We start from the raw sequence: 18599 nt of genomic DNA, 5'->3' as shown, positions 1-18599 counted from the left end.
CCAGCTGCTAGCTTAATTAACTGAGAAGTATCCAACTTGAACACCTCTGATGAACACAACTATAGCATATTATAAAGAAAAAAATTACTATGAGTGTAGCCATTTAGGACCTAACAACTCAAAAAGAAATATGAAACTAAGTGGAAATCTACCGGAAGCCAATGTAAACTTCACATATACCATGTTTAGCAAAAGGATTATCATATCCTATGCTAGTAAGAACTTCATTATGTCTTTACAATGTTACTGGAATACCAAATTTACATCAGAACCCATTCTGCAGACTTCTATTCCTAGCACTGTGATGACAAAATGAGGAAGCAAATCACATAGAAGCACAAACCTGAGAAGACTTGGTTTTATTATTTAATAAGACTAAGAATGGATGTAGTTTTTACAACATATTTTCCAATCATCTGCCCCGTCTCGCTTTCTTCTATAAAAGGACCTTAGCAACATTCTTGTCATCTCACAGAAAATCAAAATTCTGGTTGCTGTAAACACTTCCATCGATTTTCATAAGATTTACTCCTTCCACCATGTCTCATCCCAGCCCAGTGCTGACACAGAAGCCTGTGACACTCTTCTGTTGTCACACGACTCTAAGCTTTACCGCTCACATACCTGCTGTGTAAGGAGACTGATGTGGCTGGGTGGGGAATATTGACAGGCTGCTTGCTTTTCTGTCAGCTGCTGCAGTTCTGCTGCTACCATATTGGGGCTATAATGTTTGCCTGGGTAAGAAGTATCTTCTGCATCTTTGTGCATTCTGGCTGAGCCCACACGCTGCCCACTTGGACTATGATGGCACAAACCTGCCAAACAAACATTTGGATATCCTTAGTGAGTGGTATGTCAGACTCTCTCAGCCTGTTGATCACAGAGGTGAAAAGCAGGTATGATACTTTCTACAGAATGTAGGGAGAATACAGCCTTCTGTTCTGCATGGGTATTACCTATATAAGCTTTTGTCAATTCCAAACCTTGCATCCCTTTATCATAAAGTATCCTATGGCACACAATTTCAGAGAACATTGGCTGTTATTTAAATTAAATCTGTAATGTTTTTCCTTAAAAACAAATGGATCCCTTTAAATAAGCTAATCAGTTGGTCAGTCAGATTTATTTTAATGCTAGAAATATTGTCAATATATATAAGAAACCCTAGTGAACATGTGCTGACCCTGACATACAACCTAAAGCAAATGTATACCATCATTAAAAAAAAAAAAAAATCAAGACCACAGCTTTGGTCTGTGTGTAGTTCCCAAAACTTTCCTAATAGATTACAATCTGCATCCATAAATTCCTAGTTTCTTCTACCCTTCAGATTCCTTGCACTCTAAAGTTGCATTGCTCAACTATGTTCTACCCCAGCATGGTAAATGAGACGTCTCTAGATCTTGTTCTTAACATACTCTTGGATGTGGCAGTGCTGAAAGGTCCCAGTGAATGAAATACAGTAATGATTCACTCAGATCTTTTGTTTTTGGAGGTCTTGACACAGCTTTAAGTATTCAACAATTATGAGGTTTTGTTAAAGGATTTCACTGTATGACAGAGAAACACAGAACTAAGAACAGCACACAGACTGAGACAGGAATTCTGCTAGCCAAAACTACATTAAAATCACTAAAGATAAACAAGATCAGTAATACAATCAAGTGAAAATATACAAAGTTCAAGGCTGAGGGGAGACCTTATCACTTTCTACAATTACATGAAAGATTATAGTGAGGTAGATGCCAGTCTCCCAGGTAACAAGTGATAGGACAAGAGGAAATGGCATCAAATTGCACCAGGGGAGGTTTAGACTGGATATTAGGAAAAATGTCTTCACAAAAAGGGTTGTCAAACATTGGAACAGGCTGCCCAGGAAAGTGATTGAATCACCATCCCTGCAGGTATTTAAAAGATGTTTAGACATGGCGCTTAAGGTGATGGTTTAGTGGTGGACTTGGCAGTTACAGGTTAACAGTTGGACTCAATGATCTTAAGGGTCTTTTTCAACCTAAATGATTCTATGATTCACTGTTCACCCGCTCAATAAAAGGCCACCTTTAGCAAACAAGGGCTGTTTCCCGCACTCCACCTTTCTGTGAGAAATTTAGCACCATTTAACAAGACTCATAATTCTGGAAACGTAAAATTTCTACCTACCCCAGAACAGAGATTACACTATCTCTCTACCCAACTATGCATCCCAAAACACTCACCTACTTTTGCAGAGGATGGTCGGGACAATCTTTGGCTGTAGATCTGAGCAGCCCTCTGAAAAGATGAGAATGGGCCAATGGTGTAGCTACCAGAACGACAACGATGTAACCCTGCAAGGCTAGAAGCCTCATGGGGCACTGGGCTTGTGAAGACAGAAGAGCCGTCAGGAGCTGTGCTCTGCGAGGAGGGTAGTGGGGATGGGGACTGAACCAGTCTGGGACCAACTGGAGGAGCCAGCAATGAATGGTGACCAGGCACCTGTGAATTTTCAGAGGCTGCAGGCTGAGACGGTATCCAGGAACTGGTACTTCTCTGGAATGTGGCACCAGAAACAGAGGAAGAAGCACTAGGAAGGCCGCACTGAGGTAATTTCACTTCAGCATTTAAGGAGAAGGTGGGTCCTTCTGGAACTACACAAAGATAATGAGCACACTTCATGAGAAAAAGCTGCTTTTCAGGTCCGTTGGGTAATACCAATACACCAAAGATACTTCTACTCAAGACACCCTGAAGCCAGAATGACCTCATCTACCAGCAAAGACAAGAAGAGGCTCTACATGATGAATAACCTCTTTCAAATCTTGCCATCTCTAGATCTTCCCCCACAGAAGATCAGCTAACTCTTTCATAATGCTCAATCTACAGTATCTTCTCTTGGGTTTAAAAAGAAAAACCTGCAGAATCTTCGCCAAAATTGGGCATTTGAATTCCTTGGTATACGCATTCACTATTTTTTTCTTGATAATGATTTAAGCCAGTTCACTTACAGGTTGAAACTTCTTTGGGTTTATAGCCTTTTAATGCTCCTTCTGCAGGCAGATCTGCAACTGAACTTTTGGGCTGATCACCTTTTACTTTTTTCACCACCTCAGGACGTTCTATAACAAAATCAAGGAGTTAGGAAGTAGAACAATGCAAACTGTAATATCATTAAAACAGAACTGCAGAATTTAAACCTTGTTACTTGGACTTTCTTGCTAATATTTACTGTAGAGCATGCAACTCTATTGATCACAATTGTGCTGTCATGTGCAGTAGCATAGACTACTGGATATGTATGGCTGGCTTCCACTGAACACCTAATTAGGCTCAAATATCCAGACTCTGCCCTCCAATAGGTATGCCAACTGTAGGCAGCATAATTTAACAGGCCTTGATTTCCTAATCCCTTACATTGCTTTCAGGATTCTCTATTCATTACAAATCTCAGTGCCTTCAGTTTGCACATTCTCATTTCAGTCATCTAATTCCTTATAAATGCCACTCCAGATACATTCCATTTCACTTCAGGCAAAGAAGATAAGGAGTGCAGTTACTCTAGTCTTAGTCTTCACACATGAGTCAGTTGAAAAAAAAAAAAAAAAAAAAAAAATTTGCAACCTCCAGAAACCTCAGTAATGTTCTGGAGGGGTTGTTCTCTTTCCACAGACTGACAGACTGAAATTAAACTGGTTTGGGCAACATCATCTCAGAACTGTCTGCAAAACTTACCTCCTTGAGGCTGTTTCTCTGACTGGTTACTGGTGTCACTGGGTTTTGCACTTGTGGAGTTTGTTCCTAGGAAGACACTTGCTGACTTGTTTTTGTGCGTGTAAAATGTCAGCACTTCCTCCAGGTCACTTTCACTACAATAAAAAGAGAAGAATGGACATAAGTGAGGATTCTAAGCTTTTCTGTATTCATGTAACAATCAAAGACAAGAAATGATAAAGAGACTGAAGAGGGGAGTAGAAAAAAAGGTGAGGCCAGACAAGCTAATGATTTTCTCAGTTCTGCAGGGTAAAAGCAGAAGGAAAGGAACATGCCTTGTTTAAACCTGAGATTCCCACTGAAATGGCATTTTCCTATGAGGTAGAAAATCCAAGGCATTCAGGAGCCTTCCCAGGGTAAATAAAGAGCAAGTGGAAACTCTAGACACATTTCTGGGGAGATCAGCTTAACAACAGAGATTCAGTTCACAGCTAAATTTGTGAATCTTCCCCAGATGCTCTCTAGAACAAGCAACTGTCTTGTTCATGAGAACTCAGATCAGCCTCTGTTTCATAGTCATCATTAGTAGTTTCAATTCAGCAGTAGGGGGAAAAGAGGGAAGAGGAGGGAAAAGCTTGTTAATTAGCCAAAACGGCAGGACAAACAGAACACTCAATATTTTTGTGAGCCTCACAAAACTTGCATACATTTCTTGTTTTCTTTACAAGAGAGTTTAACTGTCCCAATGTCCCAAGTGTCTATTGGTCCCAAACCAGTATCAGTTACTTGGCCATTCATATTAGCGCTTGCACAAGCTCTAATTCTAATTGTTTTGATATGCATATAGATGCTTTCCTTTTGCTTTATAGTGTTGCTTCAGCATTAGAAAGTGGATATATGGCAGAGCAAACACCAAAAGCAAGAAATACAGTGCCAGTAACACTACAAGAAAACATAACACAGGAATATAAATTTATATAGCAGCAATTATAATCCTTCAATATGTCCTCTGCATATTACACTTGTACTGGTCTTAGCTAGCCTGAGCTTTGGTAAAAGCAATGTCTAAAACTAGAGTTTGGACCTTCAGGGCATGCTGCAAAGTTCACCTTTTCTCCCAAGCCAGTGAGAACAGAGGTGAAGAGGAAATGTATGAATGAAAAGTTAGTGGTGGAAAGGTATTTTACACTTTTAAGTGAATTTACCAGCTTAAGTATATACTTCTACATTGCACTGAGAATCTTTAGAAGCAATGGTTGTAGCACATGTATAACTAAACACAATGCCATCCATGTGATACCAAAGTTAGAGAGTCAATGAGACAATCCCAATTATTAAGTGGCAACACTTATTACCTATTTTCTCCTGTGTTGCATTCACTGTACTTCAGAACAAACACTCAAAGTGGAAATCTATCCCCTTTGCTTGGCTACAAATGACTACTAGCTCACGGATTTAAGCTTCAAGCACAGTGCAAAGTAGCGTCAGATATCAGAGTTTTCAAACACACCTGATACTTCATGAGAAGCAGAAATATCATTGCTAGAAATTGTCTGATCATTGGCAAACTGGCTTTTGTTGTTCTTTATCGTTCAGGAAGATGATCCAGCAAAAATCGCCAGCCCCAACCTAGACTGTGCATCAAGCCATGATGGCATGGTAGCCAATAACATGGTACGATGGTTTTAGCCAGGGTAGAATTAATTTTCTTCATAGTAGCTCGTACTGGGCTATATTTTGGATTTGTGCTGGAAATAGTGTTGATAATACAGGGATGTTTTAGCTACTGCTGAGCAGTGCTTACACGGAGCCAAGGCCTTTTCTGCTTCTCCCACCACTCCACCGGCGAGGAGGCTGGGGGTGCACAGGAAGCTGGGAGGGGACACAGCCGGGACAGCTGACCCCAACTGCCCAAAGGGATATCCCAGACCACGTGATGTCGTGCTCAGCGTATAAAGCTGGGGGAAGGAGGAGGAAGTGAGGGACGTTTGGTGTGATGGTGTTTGTCTTTCCAAGTAACCGTTACACATGATGGAGCCCTGCTTTCCTGGAGATGGCTGAGCACCTGCCTGCCGATGGGAAGTAGTGAATGAATTCCTTGTTTTGCTTTGCTTGTGTGTGCAGCTTAAACTGCCTTTATCTTAACCCACAAGTTTTCTCACTTTTACTCTTCCAATTCTCTCCCCCATCCCACCAGGGCAGAGTGAATGAGCAGCTGTGTGGTACTTAGGTTACCAGCTGGGATTAAACCACAACACATGGTTAAGAAGAGTATGTGGTTGTGCCCCAAACAGCTTTCTCTCAGCATTTCTGGCAAAAAGCAAAATGACCTGCCCTAGGAGGGAAGAGTCATTTTAGTGGCCAGACATGTCAGAGAACCAAAAACATGCCATATGGGCCCATGTAATCTGCATTTCCGTTGACAGGAGTAGATGCTGTGGTATATGGTAGTCACACATATTCTTTCACAGAACTCTGAAAAGCAGTGAGATTTTCCTTGGAGCCTGTAAATCTTTTGCAGCAATGACTCCATCAATTATATTAGCAAACACAATTCATTGTTTTCATGAGAATGTAGCATCAGAGACTGTGAAACCTCCTGAACTTAGTTAAGGGGCCCCAGCTATCACCCACTTCTAAATCAGTTACTAAGAGTGCTATCCAAACAGAAAAAAGAAAAACAGTTCCATAATTGATAATGAAAAAGAAGCAGTGACTGTCAAGCTTCCCAGAGAAGATAGAAGAGCATTAAAAAGGCAGGTGAACTCTACCTGTCCAGAAATTGACAGGAGTCCTTGCCCATACAGGCATGTCATATATGGGTCAAATAAAGGAGTCAAAAGGAATTGGTTTTTGTGCTCAAGAATAAGCGACTTCGAGGACATAATTCCGGTTCACTGAATAACTTCAGACCTCTCCATAGTCAGATAGCTATACCATTGGTTTTCATACAGTGCTACAGGCCTTAAAGAGTATTTACCTATTTTCAAAATGTTTCCTACCAGACTCTTGTAACTTTAAGGCAGATAAAGTTCAATGCATGCACATTTAGCAAATGTTGCTTTTCCACTGTGAAAATAACTGCTTGCACTGAACTGACTTAGCAAGCCAAATAAGAGGCTAGGATGAAGACAGGTAGTCTAACTCCCTTCCTTCCTCATCTCAGAAAGAACCTGGAGAGTTCCTGAAGAGAGGCAGCAAGCATGAGATTTGTTTCTGAGACCAGAAACTTGAGAGCCAGAGCCACAACTACTGTTCAACCACAGCAGCTCAAGGCCATCCGAGAAGCAGCTCTAGTTTCATTCTTCTTCCAAAGTATTGCCACATTTGCTCCAGCATCACAGAAAAGGAGACCATTAACTCACCAGCATGAGTTTGAAATTTACACAGACCAGGGCAACCACTGCTGTCCTTTGGGAGTCTACTTAACAGTCAAAACATCTATTATTGTATGCCTTCACTATGCACCAGATGCTGATGCTACAAGTGTTTGGTTGCTGGAAGAGAGAGAAGAGAAAAGACAAGTTCTCTGTCCCCCAGCAAGAGCAGAAGCTACAGTCAACAAAGGTATCTAGAGGCCTTTAGATCAATTAGATCATCTTTAGAACAATCCCATCACCTTCTGGGTTGGGATACCCTTTATCAAAGGGAATAAAATCCATTCCTACCTTGCTCTAGTAATAAAGTTCTGAAAACCTTCAGGATTCACTCCCTCTTCGTCCTCTTCCTGTTTCTTTTTTGATCTCTTCTGAACCATCTCCTCCGTTTCCTGTTAATAAGCAGTTATCAGTAAATGTCTCTATGTAGTTACTTTATGTTCCATGGCATAGCTACAGCTCTGAGTAGACAAAAAACAATTCCATGGGATCTAATAAAAAAGAACATCAACTCCAAAGTGCCAAACTGTAAGTATTTCACTATGTGCAACACAGGGGATAAATAGAGAGAGCCCCAGAGACAGCATGCCAAGTGTACACTAAACTCCCTGTTCCTCCATCTGACATAACTTAGTAGAATTGATTTGCTGAGAAGATGTCAAGTATTCACAAATATGTGCTGCTCTTTCAAATATACTCTTTGCTGAGACATAAGGAAGTATGGAAGGCAAAAAACCCCAAACATTCATAACAGATATTAGGTCCCCTTTGTACTTCTGCTGTTTCTCTCACAAATGCAGAGTTCCTCAAAATAGATTTTATTTGAGCATCTGTCCCAAACAGAGATATTCAGGAAGAAAGGAAGACAAAAATAGAAAATTATGTTAAAAAAACTCAACCAAGGAGGTCTGCTGAAGGCATCCACATTTCCTACTGTAAACTAGGAGTCCTCCTCTTGAGTTAATTTCTCTTGTCATGTAGCAAATTGCCCAGGGCTTATCTACATACCAAAAATACACTGCTCCAGCAAAAGCAAAGAAAGTAAAACAGTATAGTCTGTGGCAAATATGGATTTATGCACTGAAATATACTGGAATAAAAAATGGTAAGCCTTTTTGTGTAAGAATGGGAACGAGCTCTCAGATATAAATGATACTTCTATTTTATACCAGTAGAACTTGTTGACACAAGAGGTTGTACTGATACAAACGTTTTTGTTAATAAAGAAAACCCTACAGGCCTGTCTGAAATACCAATACCGGCATACAAGCTTTATCTGACCAGACTTGACCTCCACTTCAATTGCTTCCTATGGGTACTCTGAGCATTCCTAGGACAAAAAGGTCGCATACATCTTTTGAAAGATAATTCAAGAGGGTGAAGAAAAATCCACTCTGGGGCAAGTCCCTACCATTCACTATTGAAGTAGAAGTTTGGACAATAAGTGATCTGTTCTACTTAGTTTGCTCGAAGTAGTATTTTTTCTTCTGTATCATTATAGAAGATACATAATAGCTAGTAGGAGTCCCCTACTAAATGTGAAGTTGCAAGTCAATGAAAGAAATCTGTACGTTGGATTCAGATATCAAAAATCCTCAGAGCCTAAGAGCCTCTCAATGGCTTGAATGTGTACATCCTAAAACCCTATGTGATCTGTTCTCACTTTTTTTAACTGAGAAAATATGTTTATGCACTGCTTTATTGCCAGTTACACAGGTTTATTTTGTGAATTCACTCAAGAGTTAGCAGAAAATCCTGATGCTTGAATACAATTTGAGTGGAAATTATATCCAAAGCAGTTGCGTTCTTGACTCACCACTGAGCCACCCGAGTGTTTTGTGGTTACTCCTAACACAGGAATTCAGTGAGCATTAGACATACAAGGCACTCTCTGGAACAGATTTGGTTCAATACCAACCTTGCTTTGACAGATCAAGTTACCAGATGTCAGTTTTGACAAGGTAATGCAAGTGAACATCCTCTGCTAACAAGTAGGAGCTTGGAGGCCTGTGTGCATAGCAGCCTCTGAAAGCAAAATTTAAACTACCTTTGTCTAACACTGAAGAAATGCTAGGGGGCAAAGGAAAGGGGAAGCTGTTATTGCAAAACAAGGATTAGCAAGAAACCACTATGCTAGGAGCAGCATCTTCTACAACTAAAAAGGTGAAAATTATTTAAATTGGGACCTGCTTCTCCTTGTCACTGACATGCAGAGTCCCATACTACAGATAGGCAGCAGTCCCTCAGTATACTAAACAAATGGTAAAATATGTATTTCAGATGTTCTGCATAAAAAAAATTACCTCTAAAAAAGCATCATAAAAATAGGGAGAAATGGAAAGAGGCATTACAAAGAACTAGAATTGAAGACAAGCCAAACAAAAAGCAAACTGTCAGTTATATTCCACTTCATTTCAACACTGCTTTTACTTCTATGCCCATGATTACCAGACTGTGTAAATAATGTAGTAATACTGTTGTCTATCTTACAATTTGCATAGATAAACTACCATCACTGGATGTGCAACGGCAAACAAACCATGTGAATTACAGAACAGAGCCTTTAAACCAGCCTGCTGTCTTGACTATGATAGCAGCCACCAGAAGATACTTTAGAAGAAAAGAAACCTGAAGAGCTACCAAAAGAAGAATCAAGAAAGAATTATTCACCTTATTATAACAGATTATGAACTCGCCCAGCTGGTGAGCCAGGATCCGACGACGATCATTTAATCCTAAACGACGGCTGGGAAGCAGCATCCTCAAGGACTGCTGAAGATTGCTGGCAGCTCGCTTCAGAAAGCGTACCACAAGCTCCTGCAAGCAAGAGAGATGGAGTTAACAATGGATCAGCTGCAAGATGTGGGGAGAAAAGAACAGAGGTACTACAGCAGCTAATGACCAGCAAAAATTAAACACACTGTCCTGAGAAAATGAGCTGATAACTGGCAGGCAAAAGCATTCTGCAATGTGCATTTTTGATATAACCCTACAAAACCAAGGGCCGGGGGGGAGAAGAACAGTGCTGTGCCTTGTCTGAGGTGGGTCAGAAACAGGGACACTTGAGGACTGTTTGTCTGAAAAGCTTGGCACGTAAACAAAAAAAACAAGCAGCAAAAAACAGCAACAACACAGAATAACCTGTAAAGTCCAATACCTTAGGAGAACATTTCCAAAAAACAACTTGGGGTGTGTTAAGGAAGGCTGTGATAACACATACTGACATAAAATCCACTCAGTGCTATCACAGGGAAGGAAATCTTGGTCAGATATCTCTACCACAGTGATGTACTCCCATTTCATCACTTTTCATGTATGTATACTATTGCCACAGCCTCTCCAGAGCAACACACGACTACATCTACAACCATGTAACTCCAGTTCCCCACCATGTCTGTCTGACCTCTGGTGGGGGAAACATATGGCAAGGCAGATCATACGGCAAGATGCATCCTGTGGGTGTTTTGAACCCTTTCTGTCTCCCCTCTGGATTTGCTTTTGGTTAGGAGCTCTGCTAATGCATAAATGAGCAGCCTCACAGCCAAACTATTGGATTTCACAGCTCGCCTCTCACTGCCATTACTCCAGGCTGGTTTGATCTGTTATTTTAAACATTGCTTTTCACAGTACAGCAGACAAAGTGACTCTCAAAAAGCCAGTTTTAATTTCCACTTGGAAAGAGCAGGGGTAACATTTTCCACTGAGTCGACTGATTATTCTTGACACACAATTTTATCTCTGAACTGCACTGGCTGTTTCCCTGTAACATGCATTCAGCAAGAATAGATTTGGATTTGCAAAAAGCTCAAAAGCCTACTGTACAAAACTCTCAGGAAGGTTTGTGAAGGGATCTGGGCTTGCTGCACTCTTTAAAATGTATATACATCAAATATAGGGCCTTCAAATACTGCCCAGAAAAATTCATCATGGTTTTTAAAAAAAAACAAAACACAACACTTATGCTAGAAAGTGACTTTCTCTCCTCAGTGGCTTTACTTTTTTTTTCCTCTATCTAGAATGCAAAGAAGATTCCCAAGCACAGATGCCTACAAAGGGCAAAACAGAGAAAAAGCTTAATTGGGTACCTGTTCTATTTGAGTAGAGTATGCTTTGTTTAACACAGCAGAAACCGGATACTACAAAGTAATCTTAAAGAATCTTAGAAGAATTCAAAAGCACATAAGCTCAGAGATCAGTGAAGGAGAATCAGTGAAAGATCTGAGCAGCTTGAATGTCAACCACACTCTAGTCATTAAGAGCTGTCTACTCTGTCGCTGCTCAGATGTCAGTCAGCAGTCCTACCTTTTCTGCACTGGCAGAGGTACAAAGATAGACAACTATAACCTCACTTGGACTTCAGTTCTTCCAAGGATGGGAAGTGACCTCAAAACTCTTAAGGCAGATTTCAGCTTGGCTTCTCAGTATGGTCAGTACAAAGCTTCTTACCATTTGCTCATCCTCTTTGGCAGCCCAGGCAGGATTCTGGATCTGGTCACCAGCCTCCTTCATCAATCGCAACTGAACGTGCTGTAGATAGGCAGAGAAAGCCATGCGAGCTTGCACTTTGCTGTGGACCAAAAAGAATCAGTCAGCTCTCTTAAGAGTAGTAATGGGAAGAGTTACAGCAGTCAGGCACAACTTATGGACCAAAGTACAGTCATCAGGGACCTCCTAGGTGCACAAATGCTGAAGCTCAAGGTAAGGAGGACCCCTTCACCTTACCAGTATTTTCAAGGAGACCTTCAGTTCACCAAGGCGGGGTAAATATTGCAGGAGATACAAAAGACAGCAAACACTCTCTAAATTCTAAGTTAATATCTAAAAATGCAATGCCCTCCTTACCTTTTCACAGCCTTAGCTACTCTCCTCCAAAAGCCAGTAACATGAACATTAGCAAAACTGTGTATTTTAAAACCAAATTCAAAGCTCTCTTGGGTCTCTGTCTTCACAAGCATTTTGAACACCACAACAACAGACCATAAAATAAAGGGCTTGGTACTGGTGCCAGAGTTATAACAAAGGCCCTGCAATTCCCATTGGAAATGAAAGTATTAAATCTGTGAAAGTGAGCTCTTCCCCTGCTGGCCTAAGGAGACAAGCCAAATTTCATTGAGCAAGGCACCACTGAAAAACGAAAGAACATCAGCAAAATCTGATGTGCAGCTGGCTGAACATGTTGAGAAGCTGTGAGTATGAATTGAGGAGAAGACTGGGGTAAGACTGGGAGGGACACATCACTTCTCATTCCCTCACAATGGTAGTCAGTTTAGCATATGCATCTGTGTTGAAAGAAATTGCTGAAAGCTTTGCCTAATTCTCTTCATTGTCATCTTGGCCTAAACCCTCTCCTCCGACATTCTGCTGTCCCAGTCTCTACTCTTCCTCATAGTTTTCCCCATAGTCATTACAAGCTGCCCCTTGAATTGCCAAGCATTATTTCTCCTTTCTTTTTCATAAGGATGTCAAAGCATATGGACTTTAGTGTCAGTGACAGAACCCCCTTCTATCACAAGTAATATCCTAATCTTTCCTATAAAATTATTAAGTTTGATCTTAAAACAAACTAGAGTTTTCAACCCATTACTTTCATGGAATATTATTTCAGAACTTACTGTTCTAATAATTAGGAACCTTCTTTTACTAGCCAGCCTAGCTTCATTCATGAGCACTGTATATTTGCTTTTTCTTTTTCCAGCATTGTCCTGTATCTTAAGTAATTTCATCCCTGATGGGTCTCTACCTTGAATGTATTTATTAACAGCAATTAAATCCTTTCGTAGTTTTCATTTTATTAGTGCGAACTATCTACATCTTTCAGGGTCTTCTAATAAAGCACCCACACTGGTGACATGACTAGCAGCTCATCTCCACCTGTTCCAGTCAAGATTTACCTTTCATGAACATGAGTAACAGCAACTGTATACATTATTCAGCATGAAGTCTCGGAAGTATCTCAAATGATAAACCCTAGACCACATTTGGTGTTTTCATGCATGCATGAGCTAGAGCTTTGCAAACCTCCTGTGATCAACAAGCAGGCAAGATATTTTTCCTTATAATTAAATTCCAGTTGATGAACATCCAGCTGATAGAATTCCTGATGTAAATTACTAGTTCTTAAAAGTACGCCCCTGCACTTTGTGCTACTGAATTTCATCCTAGTTATACTATTCCTATCCTCAAGGTCATCCAGTTCTCATATTTATTCCACTAGTTTTCTTTCATGGTAATAATTACCAAATCTTTTCCATCAGCCAATTTCATTAACACGCTTCTACATTTTGCGTCATTCTTGAATTGATTATTAAAATCAGCCTCAGACTGATTCTTGAGGAACCTCACCATTTCTTCTCTACTAGTTCTCTGCTTCCTAGAAATATTCTCAGATACTTATATGGTCCTCATAACCGCATGTACATGAGTCCTGAAATTTCATTTAAAACTCAGTCCAGAAGTTTAGTCTTCCTGTCTTACATGTCTGTAAATTTCATAACACTTTGTTAGTGTTACATAGAAATCATACAACATAGTAGCACTTACAGAGATCAACCCATCAATTTAGGTAAGAATTGAAGTTAAAATAAACCACATTAGAAGTATCCATGCATCTGCTTAATCTTTAACTTTTGATGCTTCTGGAAGACCAGGCCAGGCCCAAGGAGGGACTAAGCAAATGATGAGTTCAAAAGACTCTCAAACTAACATCCTCTGTGGATAGCTGGACCAGTACTGCAGTAACTAAAATGCGGTAAAATACCTGGTTACAATTCCTGTCTTCCAATGAACTCCAGAACGTACAGCAGGCCTTGTAACACCTCTGAGCTCTGTATGCTGCTAGTCACTACACCTATCTTCTCTTCCCACATGTGTAGAACATCTGGAGAACACTCTGAACCCTGACTAAGAACTAATACTCTATACATCAGGCCACCATATATCAGAAAATTCCCCCCCCCAAGGGCTCTCTAGGGCTGTCAGGTTTGTTTTAGGTGTAACTCAAACATCTTGTGACCAGAAACTCAAGATTTGTGCTGGTAGGAAGTAAGGACCCCCCCATTATCCACATCAGCACAGTAATACAGTTTTTTGCCTGCATCCGATACTTCTGTTATTACAAAATGGGAAACTGAATGAAGAAGGTCTTTGTATAACACTGCCTCTGCCCCAGTGTGTGGAATATTGAACCTCAGGACTTAAATGCAGGAACAAGTAAATTCCTCTTCTTTTTACTTCCCTAGGAATGGCACAGTTGGGGGAACATGTTTCATTTGATTATCACCTCTTCATCAGTAACACCCAAAGTGGAAGGCCGATGAGGCAATTTCTCTAGCCAACTTAAGGAGAGAGAGAAGTCCTAGCACTTACAAAAACTTACTGGAACAGGCCTGATTTCTTTTGGATGAAAATTTCATTACTTCAGCTCCTCTGCCTGTTGACCCCACAAGCAAAGTCTTCATCAATGACAGATCATCAGATGGGGCTAAGCCCAGCACAATCCTGGAACATGAAGTCACTACAAGCCTTACACACTTCTGTGGGGAATCCCAACAGTGCTGGGTGCTGAGCAAGATTCTGCCAGGAACACCAGACAGAGCTTACATTCTTGGCAGGAGTCAGTTCTATATATAGGTAGATGACAGTATTGCTATGGTCATCCTCAAAACAGGTTTCATAATCTTCTCTGTCACAACAGCAAATGTCCTTGCCACAAGAAGACGTAAGAACAATACCCAAATTCTCTCAGAAACTAAACTAAAAAAGCAACAACAAGCAACGATTATTTTCTCTACCTTTGGACAATTTTCACAGAAAACATAATGCTGCTTATCTAAAGGATATAAAATATTCCTACACAGACATAAGTGATCAGTCTTTCTTTTTGCCCCTCCTGTCCATCTACAGACAGACAGTTTTACTACTCACATTTAAGGGGAGGATCATGCTTCTGAACATTTAGTAGGACCCTGGTTGTTGTTATTCTATAGCATCTCCACCAGCACCTCTCATTTTTTTTCAAGCAATAGAGCCATGCATCAGAGCATACTCTGCTCCACACTGTACACTCATCAGCAGGCAATGAGATGTTTCAGTAACTTGTCACTCTCAAATGATCTCCTATCCTGCTCTCAGGAAGTGATGAGTCTAAGCAGACGTTATTATTAGAGGTAAAAATTCTATCATCAAAAATAAAAGCACAGAAATAAGAAAACTAATTTTATGGAGATGCAGCACCGAGGTATTCCTACCCAACCTTTCTTGGATAGTTTAACATATGTTTATACCCACAAGGAAAAAACAGACTTTAGAATTCAATAGCAGGCATCCCGCATTAAGACAGAGAGGCATTTTAGAAGCCCAAGTTGACCAAAGAACAGCTTACATCACCAGATTAAAGAAAGGAAACTATGGCTTATGCTTTATACTGATCCAACAGGTCAGGCATTTAGGCAAACTATCTCCCCTCTGTGCCAATTAGTTGTTAAGGCAACCCACAGTAAGACAAAAATCCAGGTCTCTTTCTCTAGGGTCCTCTTACCTCCTCACACTCATTCATAATGTGGCACTAAGTGTACATCCTCCATATTTTAACCAATATGTCAACAATATGCAGAGATCTCTCACCTTAAGTTTCCATGCTTTTGAAGAATCTGAAGCAAGTTAAACTGAGATTCTGAGTCTGTTTTTTGAAGAAACAGCTCTCCTCCATCTCCAGTTTTCTTGTCAAGTTTTTTTGGCAACCTCTCCTTACAAGTAGTTTTCACCAAGTTAGAGAGTTTTGGCTTGTTTTTCACCCGGGTATCCGAAAGACAGCCAACAGTTCTATCTAGCTCTTCATCTTCATCCACCTCTGCTTCTTCCTCATTTTCTGTGTCTGACTTGAGGGACAGCTTTGTTGGTTCTGATGTCCCTGTAGTAGAGGAGAAATCACTGATGCTGGTTAAGAAAAAAAGAAGTAGGGAAGCCTGTCCACCTATTTATACACTTTGGTTTACCTTTAAACTCTTTTCTGCTAGAAGGACAGAACACCACCATTTGAGAACAGCATTTTAAGTATGGCAGCCCTTTATTATTCCTTCTGTCTTTCTGCTTGTGTATCAAATAGTGGAGAAGCCCATTTTCCCAATATCAGAGAAGACAGACCAAGATTCTTGTCTTAACTTTACCAAAAAAAAAAAAAAAAAAAGAGAAGGCATTTTCCTACATTTTATCCTGATTCTTACATATATACTGACATATATACATTCTCATACTTGACATAGATACTCATTTTTTATATTTTTGTGTGTCAGAAAAATCAAAGCTACAAAATCTAAACTTCCACATGTGCCAATAAAGATCACATACCTAGCATGAAATCACATACATAGCACCAAAAATTGTAACGTACAGTCTCTCCCGCTGCAGTCAGTACCACATAGCTACTAGAAAGAGTTTAGGTAATGGCCTCAGGAACACACACTTGTCAGGATCATTCACCTTTGTACTCTTTTAAGTTTTTCCCACATCAGCTTGGATAAGAAGGCTTTCTCTCTTTCCAACAGCTTAGAGTTACTGCTGTGTAGGAGAACCAGCCTGGAAAGTCACAGGTTTTCATCTTTCTCTGAAAAGCTGGAGGACTACAGAGACACATAAACTGTTGAATTCTTGTACCCAAAATGTAACTGCAAGCTCATCTTCAAGAAAATACTGATTACCTTTAGTCATGTACATGGGGATGTGGAATGGTGGTAATGAAATTCTAGGCACTAGGAAGGCAGGAATCTCAGAAGAGGAATTGGAAACTATTAACTTCAACCTGTGAACCCCTCTAGGGACTACAATGGCCACAACAACCCCATTCACCCACATTTCAAATAAAAAGGTCCTTGCTTGCTTGTTTTTCACTAGCTGCTCACCTAGGACTCTAGCCATTCATACCTGATGATCTTGTCCGTGCTGCTCTAGACTTGCCATGACATCGCCGGCGCTTCCGTAACTCCAGTGAAACAAGCTTTCTCTCATAAAAGAGAGCATGAGAGTCTACAGCTTCCAGCCTCATATCCAGTCTTCCATTAAGATCTGTTCTGGGAAGCATAATACAGAGACATCCTCAATCTCCCTTTATATTTCTCTCCTTGATGACACAAGAGACTTAGTAGATTAAATTTCTTCAAGAAACACTTTTCCTGACACAGGGAAGAAATATTTATGATCAGTCTAATTTTGCTCTATTTAAAGCCTACAAATGTTCAAAGGGAGTCTTGCAAGTACTTTACAGAACATCATCTCTCGAAGCTCCAAAATGTATTTATCTAGTGTCATGCTTTCATGACTGAGCAGCATCTGTACCTCATGCAGCAGCTCAAGGCACAATTAATTTGGAAAATTGAATTGCAAGAGTACAAAACAGTGGAGAAGAGTGGGAAGAGAGCACACAGATCAGAGTCCAGTCTTCTGAACATTTTATGTAGACAACTTGTTCTTCACTATTTGGTCAGAGATAAGAAATTTAACATAATTTAAGTGGAAAATGACAACCTTGCTACAAGTTTTGATTAAACCAATGGAGAAGGAGTCCGGCTAGATTCCTTAAAGGAGACAAACATAACAACTTTCTGCCAGTGCACAGAGATCTTTATGATCTAAGTGGGAACATCCACAGAAATCTCCTGTTGCTCCATTTATTTTTTAGATCTAGTAAAATGAATATATGGGTATGTGAAGTCCAGAACCCTATGCATTATGGGATCTTTTGAGAGAGCTCAATGATGAGGCTTATGAATATGGTAGGCATGACAAAGTAGGAAGCCTAACAGGAGCAATTTTAAGGTCCAATCCAAAAAAACTTACGCTCTCCACATGCTAGGATATTCTTTGCTTACCGTATTTACTTTTCTAAAATTAGTCTGACAGATTTCAGGTAGAAAAGGTGTTGACTTCGGACTTGGAAGATGGAAGCTGTGGAAATCTAAATTTAGAATAAATCCTACAAAGTACAAATTATTTAATTAAGCAGCCATTTACCGGGATCTACCAGTGATGAAGTCTCTTTTCATCTTGCCCCTACAAAGAGAAAAACAGCAAAAATTACCTTCCATACTGGATCACTGACTGGATTAAAAAGCCTCCGCAGTCTTTTGTACGTACAATAAAAAGGCCAAATATACAGAATCCCTTGCAAGTTCTGTCTTAAAGGAGAAAACAAAAAAAAAGGCTCCAAAAGAGGAAATCTGAGCAGCTGTTCTACAATTGATGCTTGCAGCTATTTGGCTTAAATTGGAGAATGTGTCATTTGGAGCTACCCTCTAGACACATCCCTGAAAGTATACAGAAAAAAGAAACATTGTACAGTGCTGATGCAGGAAGGGCTTCTGTAAATATTGTTTCCTCAGTCAGCAACCTCATCCTTACTCTGAAGTTACTTTATTGAGGATCTCAGATTTGGATAAGAAAAACTGTTGAGAAAGAAGGGTGTTAAACACACAGTGAAAGATACTACATACAGCTCTCAGTGGAAGTTCAGCTAGCAGCATGAACTATCACTTCTACCCAAGC

At 40.2% G+C, this 18599-nt stretch overlaps 1 protein-coding gene across 8 annotated transcripts in view; it reads right to left on the bottom strand.

Annotated features, from left to right (window-relative positions):
• Window positions 1–18599, bottom strand: part of TTLL5 (tubulin tyrosine ligase like 5) — a 140805-nt gene that overhangs the window by 75592 nt on the left and 46614 nt on the right. For all 8 annotated transcript variants that reach the window (XR_012633888.1, XR_012633889.1, XR_012633890.1 and 5 more), the window contains 10 exons: window positions 18069–18107; window positions 16983–17128; window positions 15687–15972; window positions 11511–11631; window positions 9735–9881; window positions 7356–7456; window positions 3709–3842; window positions 2985–3095; window positions 2217–2627; window positions 625–815 (listed from right to left, as the gene is read on the bottom strand). Coding sequence is in view for 5 of the 8 variants with exons in the window: in XM_074909988.1 (XP_074766089.1) it covers window positions 625–815; window positions 2217–2627; window positions 2985–3095; window positions 3709–3842; window positions 7356–7456; window positions 9735–9881; window positions 11511–11631; window positions 15687–15972; window positions 16983–17128; window positions 18069–18107 (1687 nt within the window). In the remaining 3 variants the exon portion in view is untranslated. The remainder of the gene's footprint in view (window positions 1–624; window positions 816–2216; window positions 2628–2984; window positions 3096–3708; window positions 3843–7355; window positions 7457–9734; window positions 9882–11510; window positions 11632–15686; window positions 15973–16982; window positions 17129–18068; window positions 18108–18599) is intronic.

This window comes from Athene noctua, chromosome 6 (assembly GCF_965140245.1).
Source record: "Athene noctua chromosome 6, bAthNoc1.hap1.1, whole genome shotgun sequence".
Classification (NCBI taxonomy): domain Eukaryota; kingdom Metazoa; phylum Chordata; class Aves; order Strigiformes; family Strigidae; genus Athene; species Athene noctua.
Note: the sequence above shows the minus strand (reverse complement) of the source record. Positions and strands in the feature narration are given on the sequence as shown.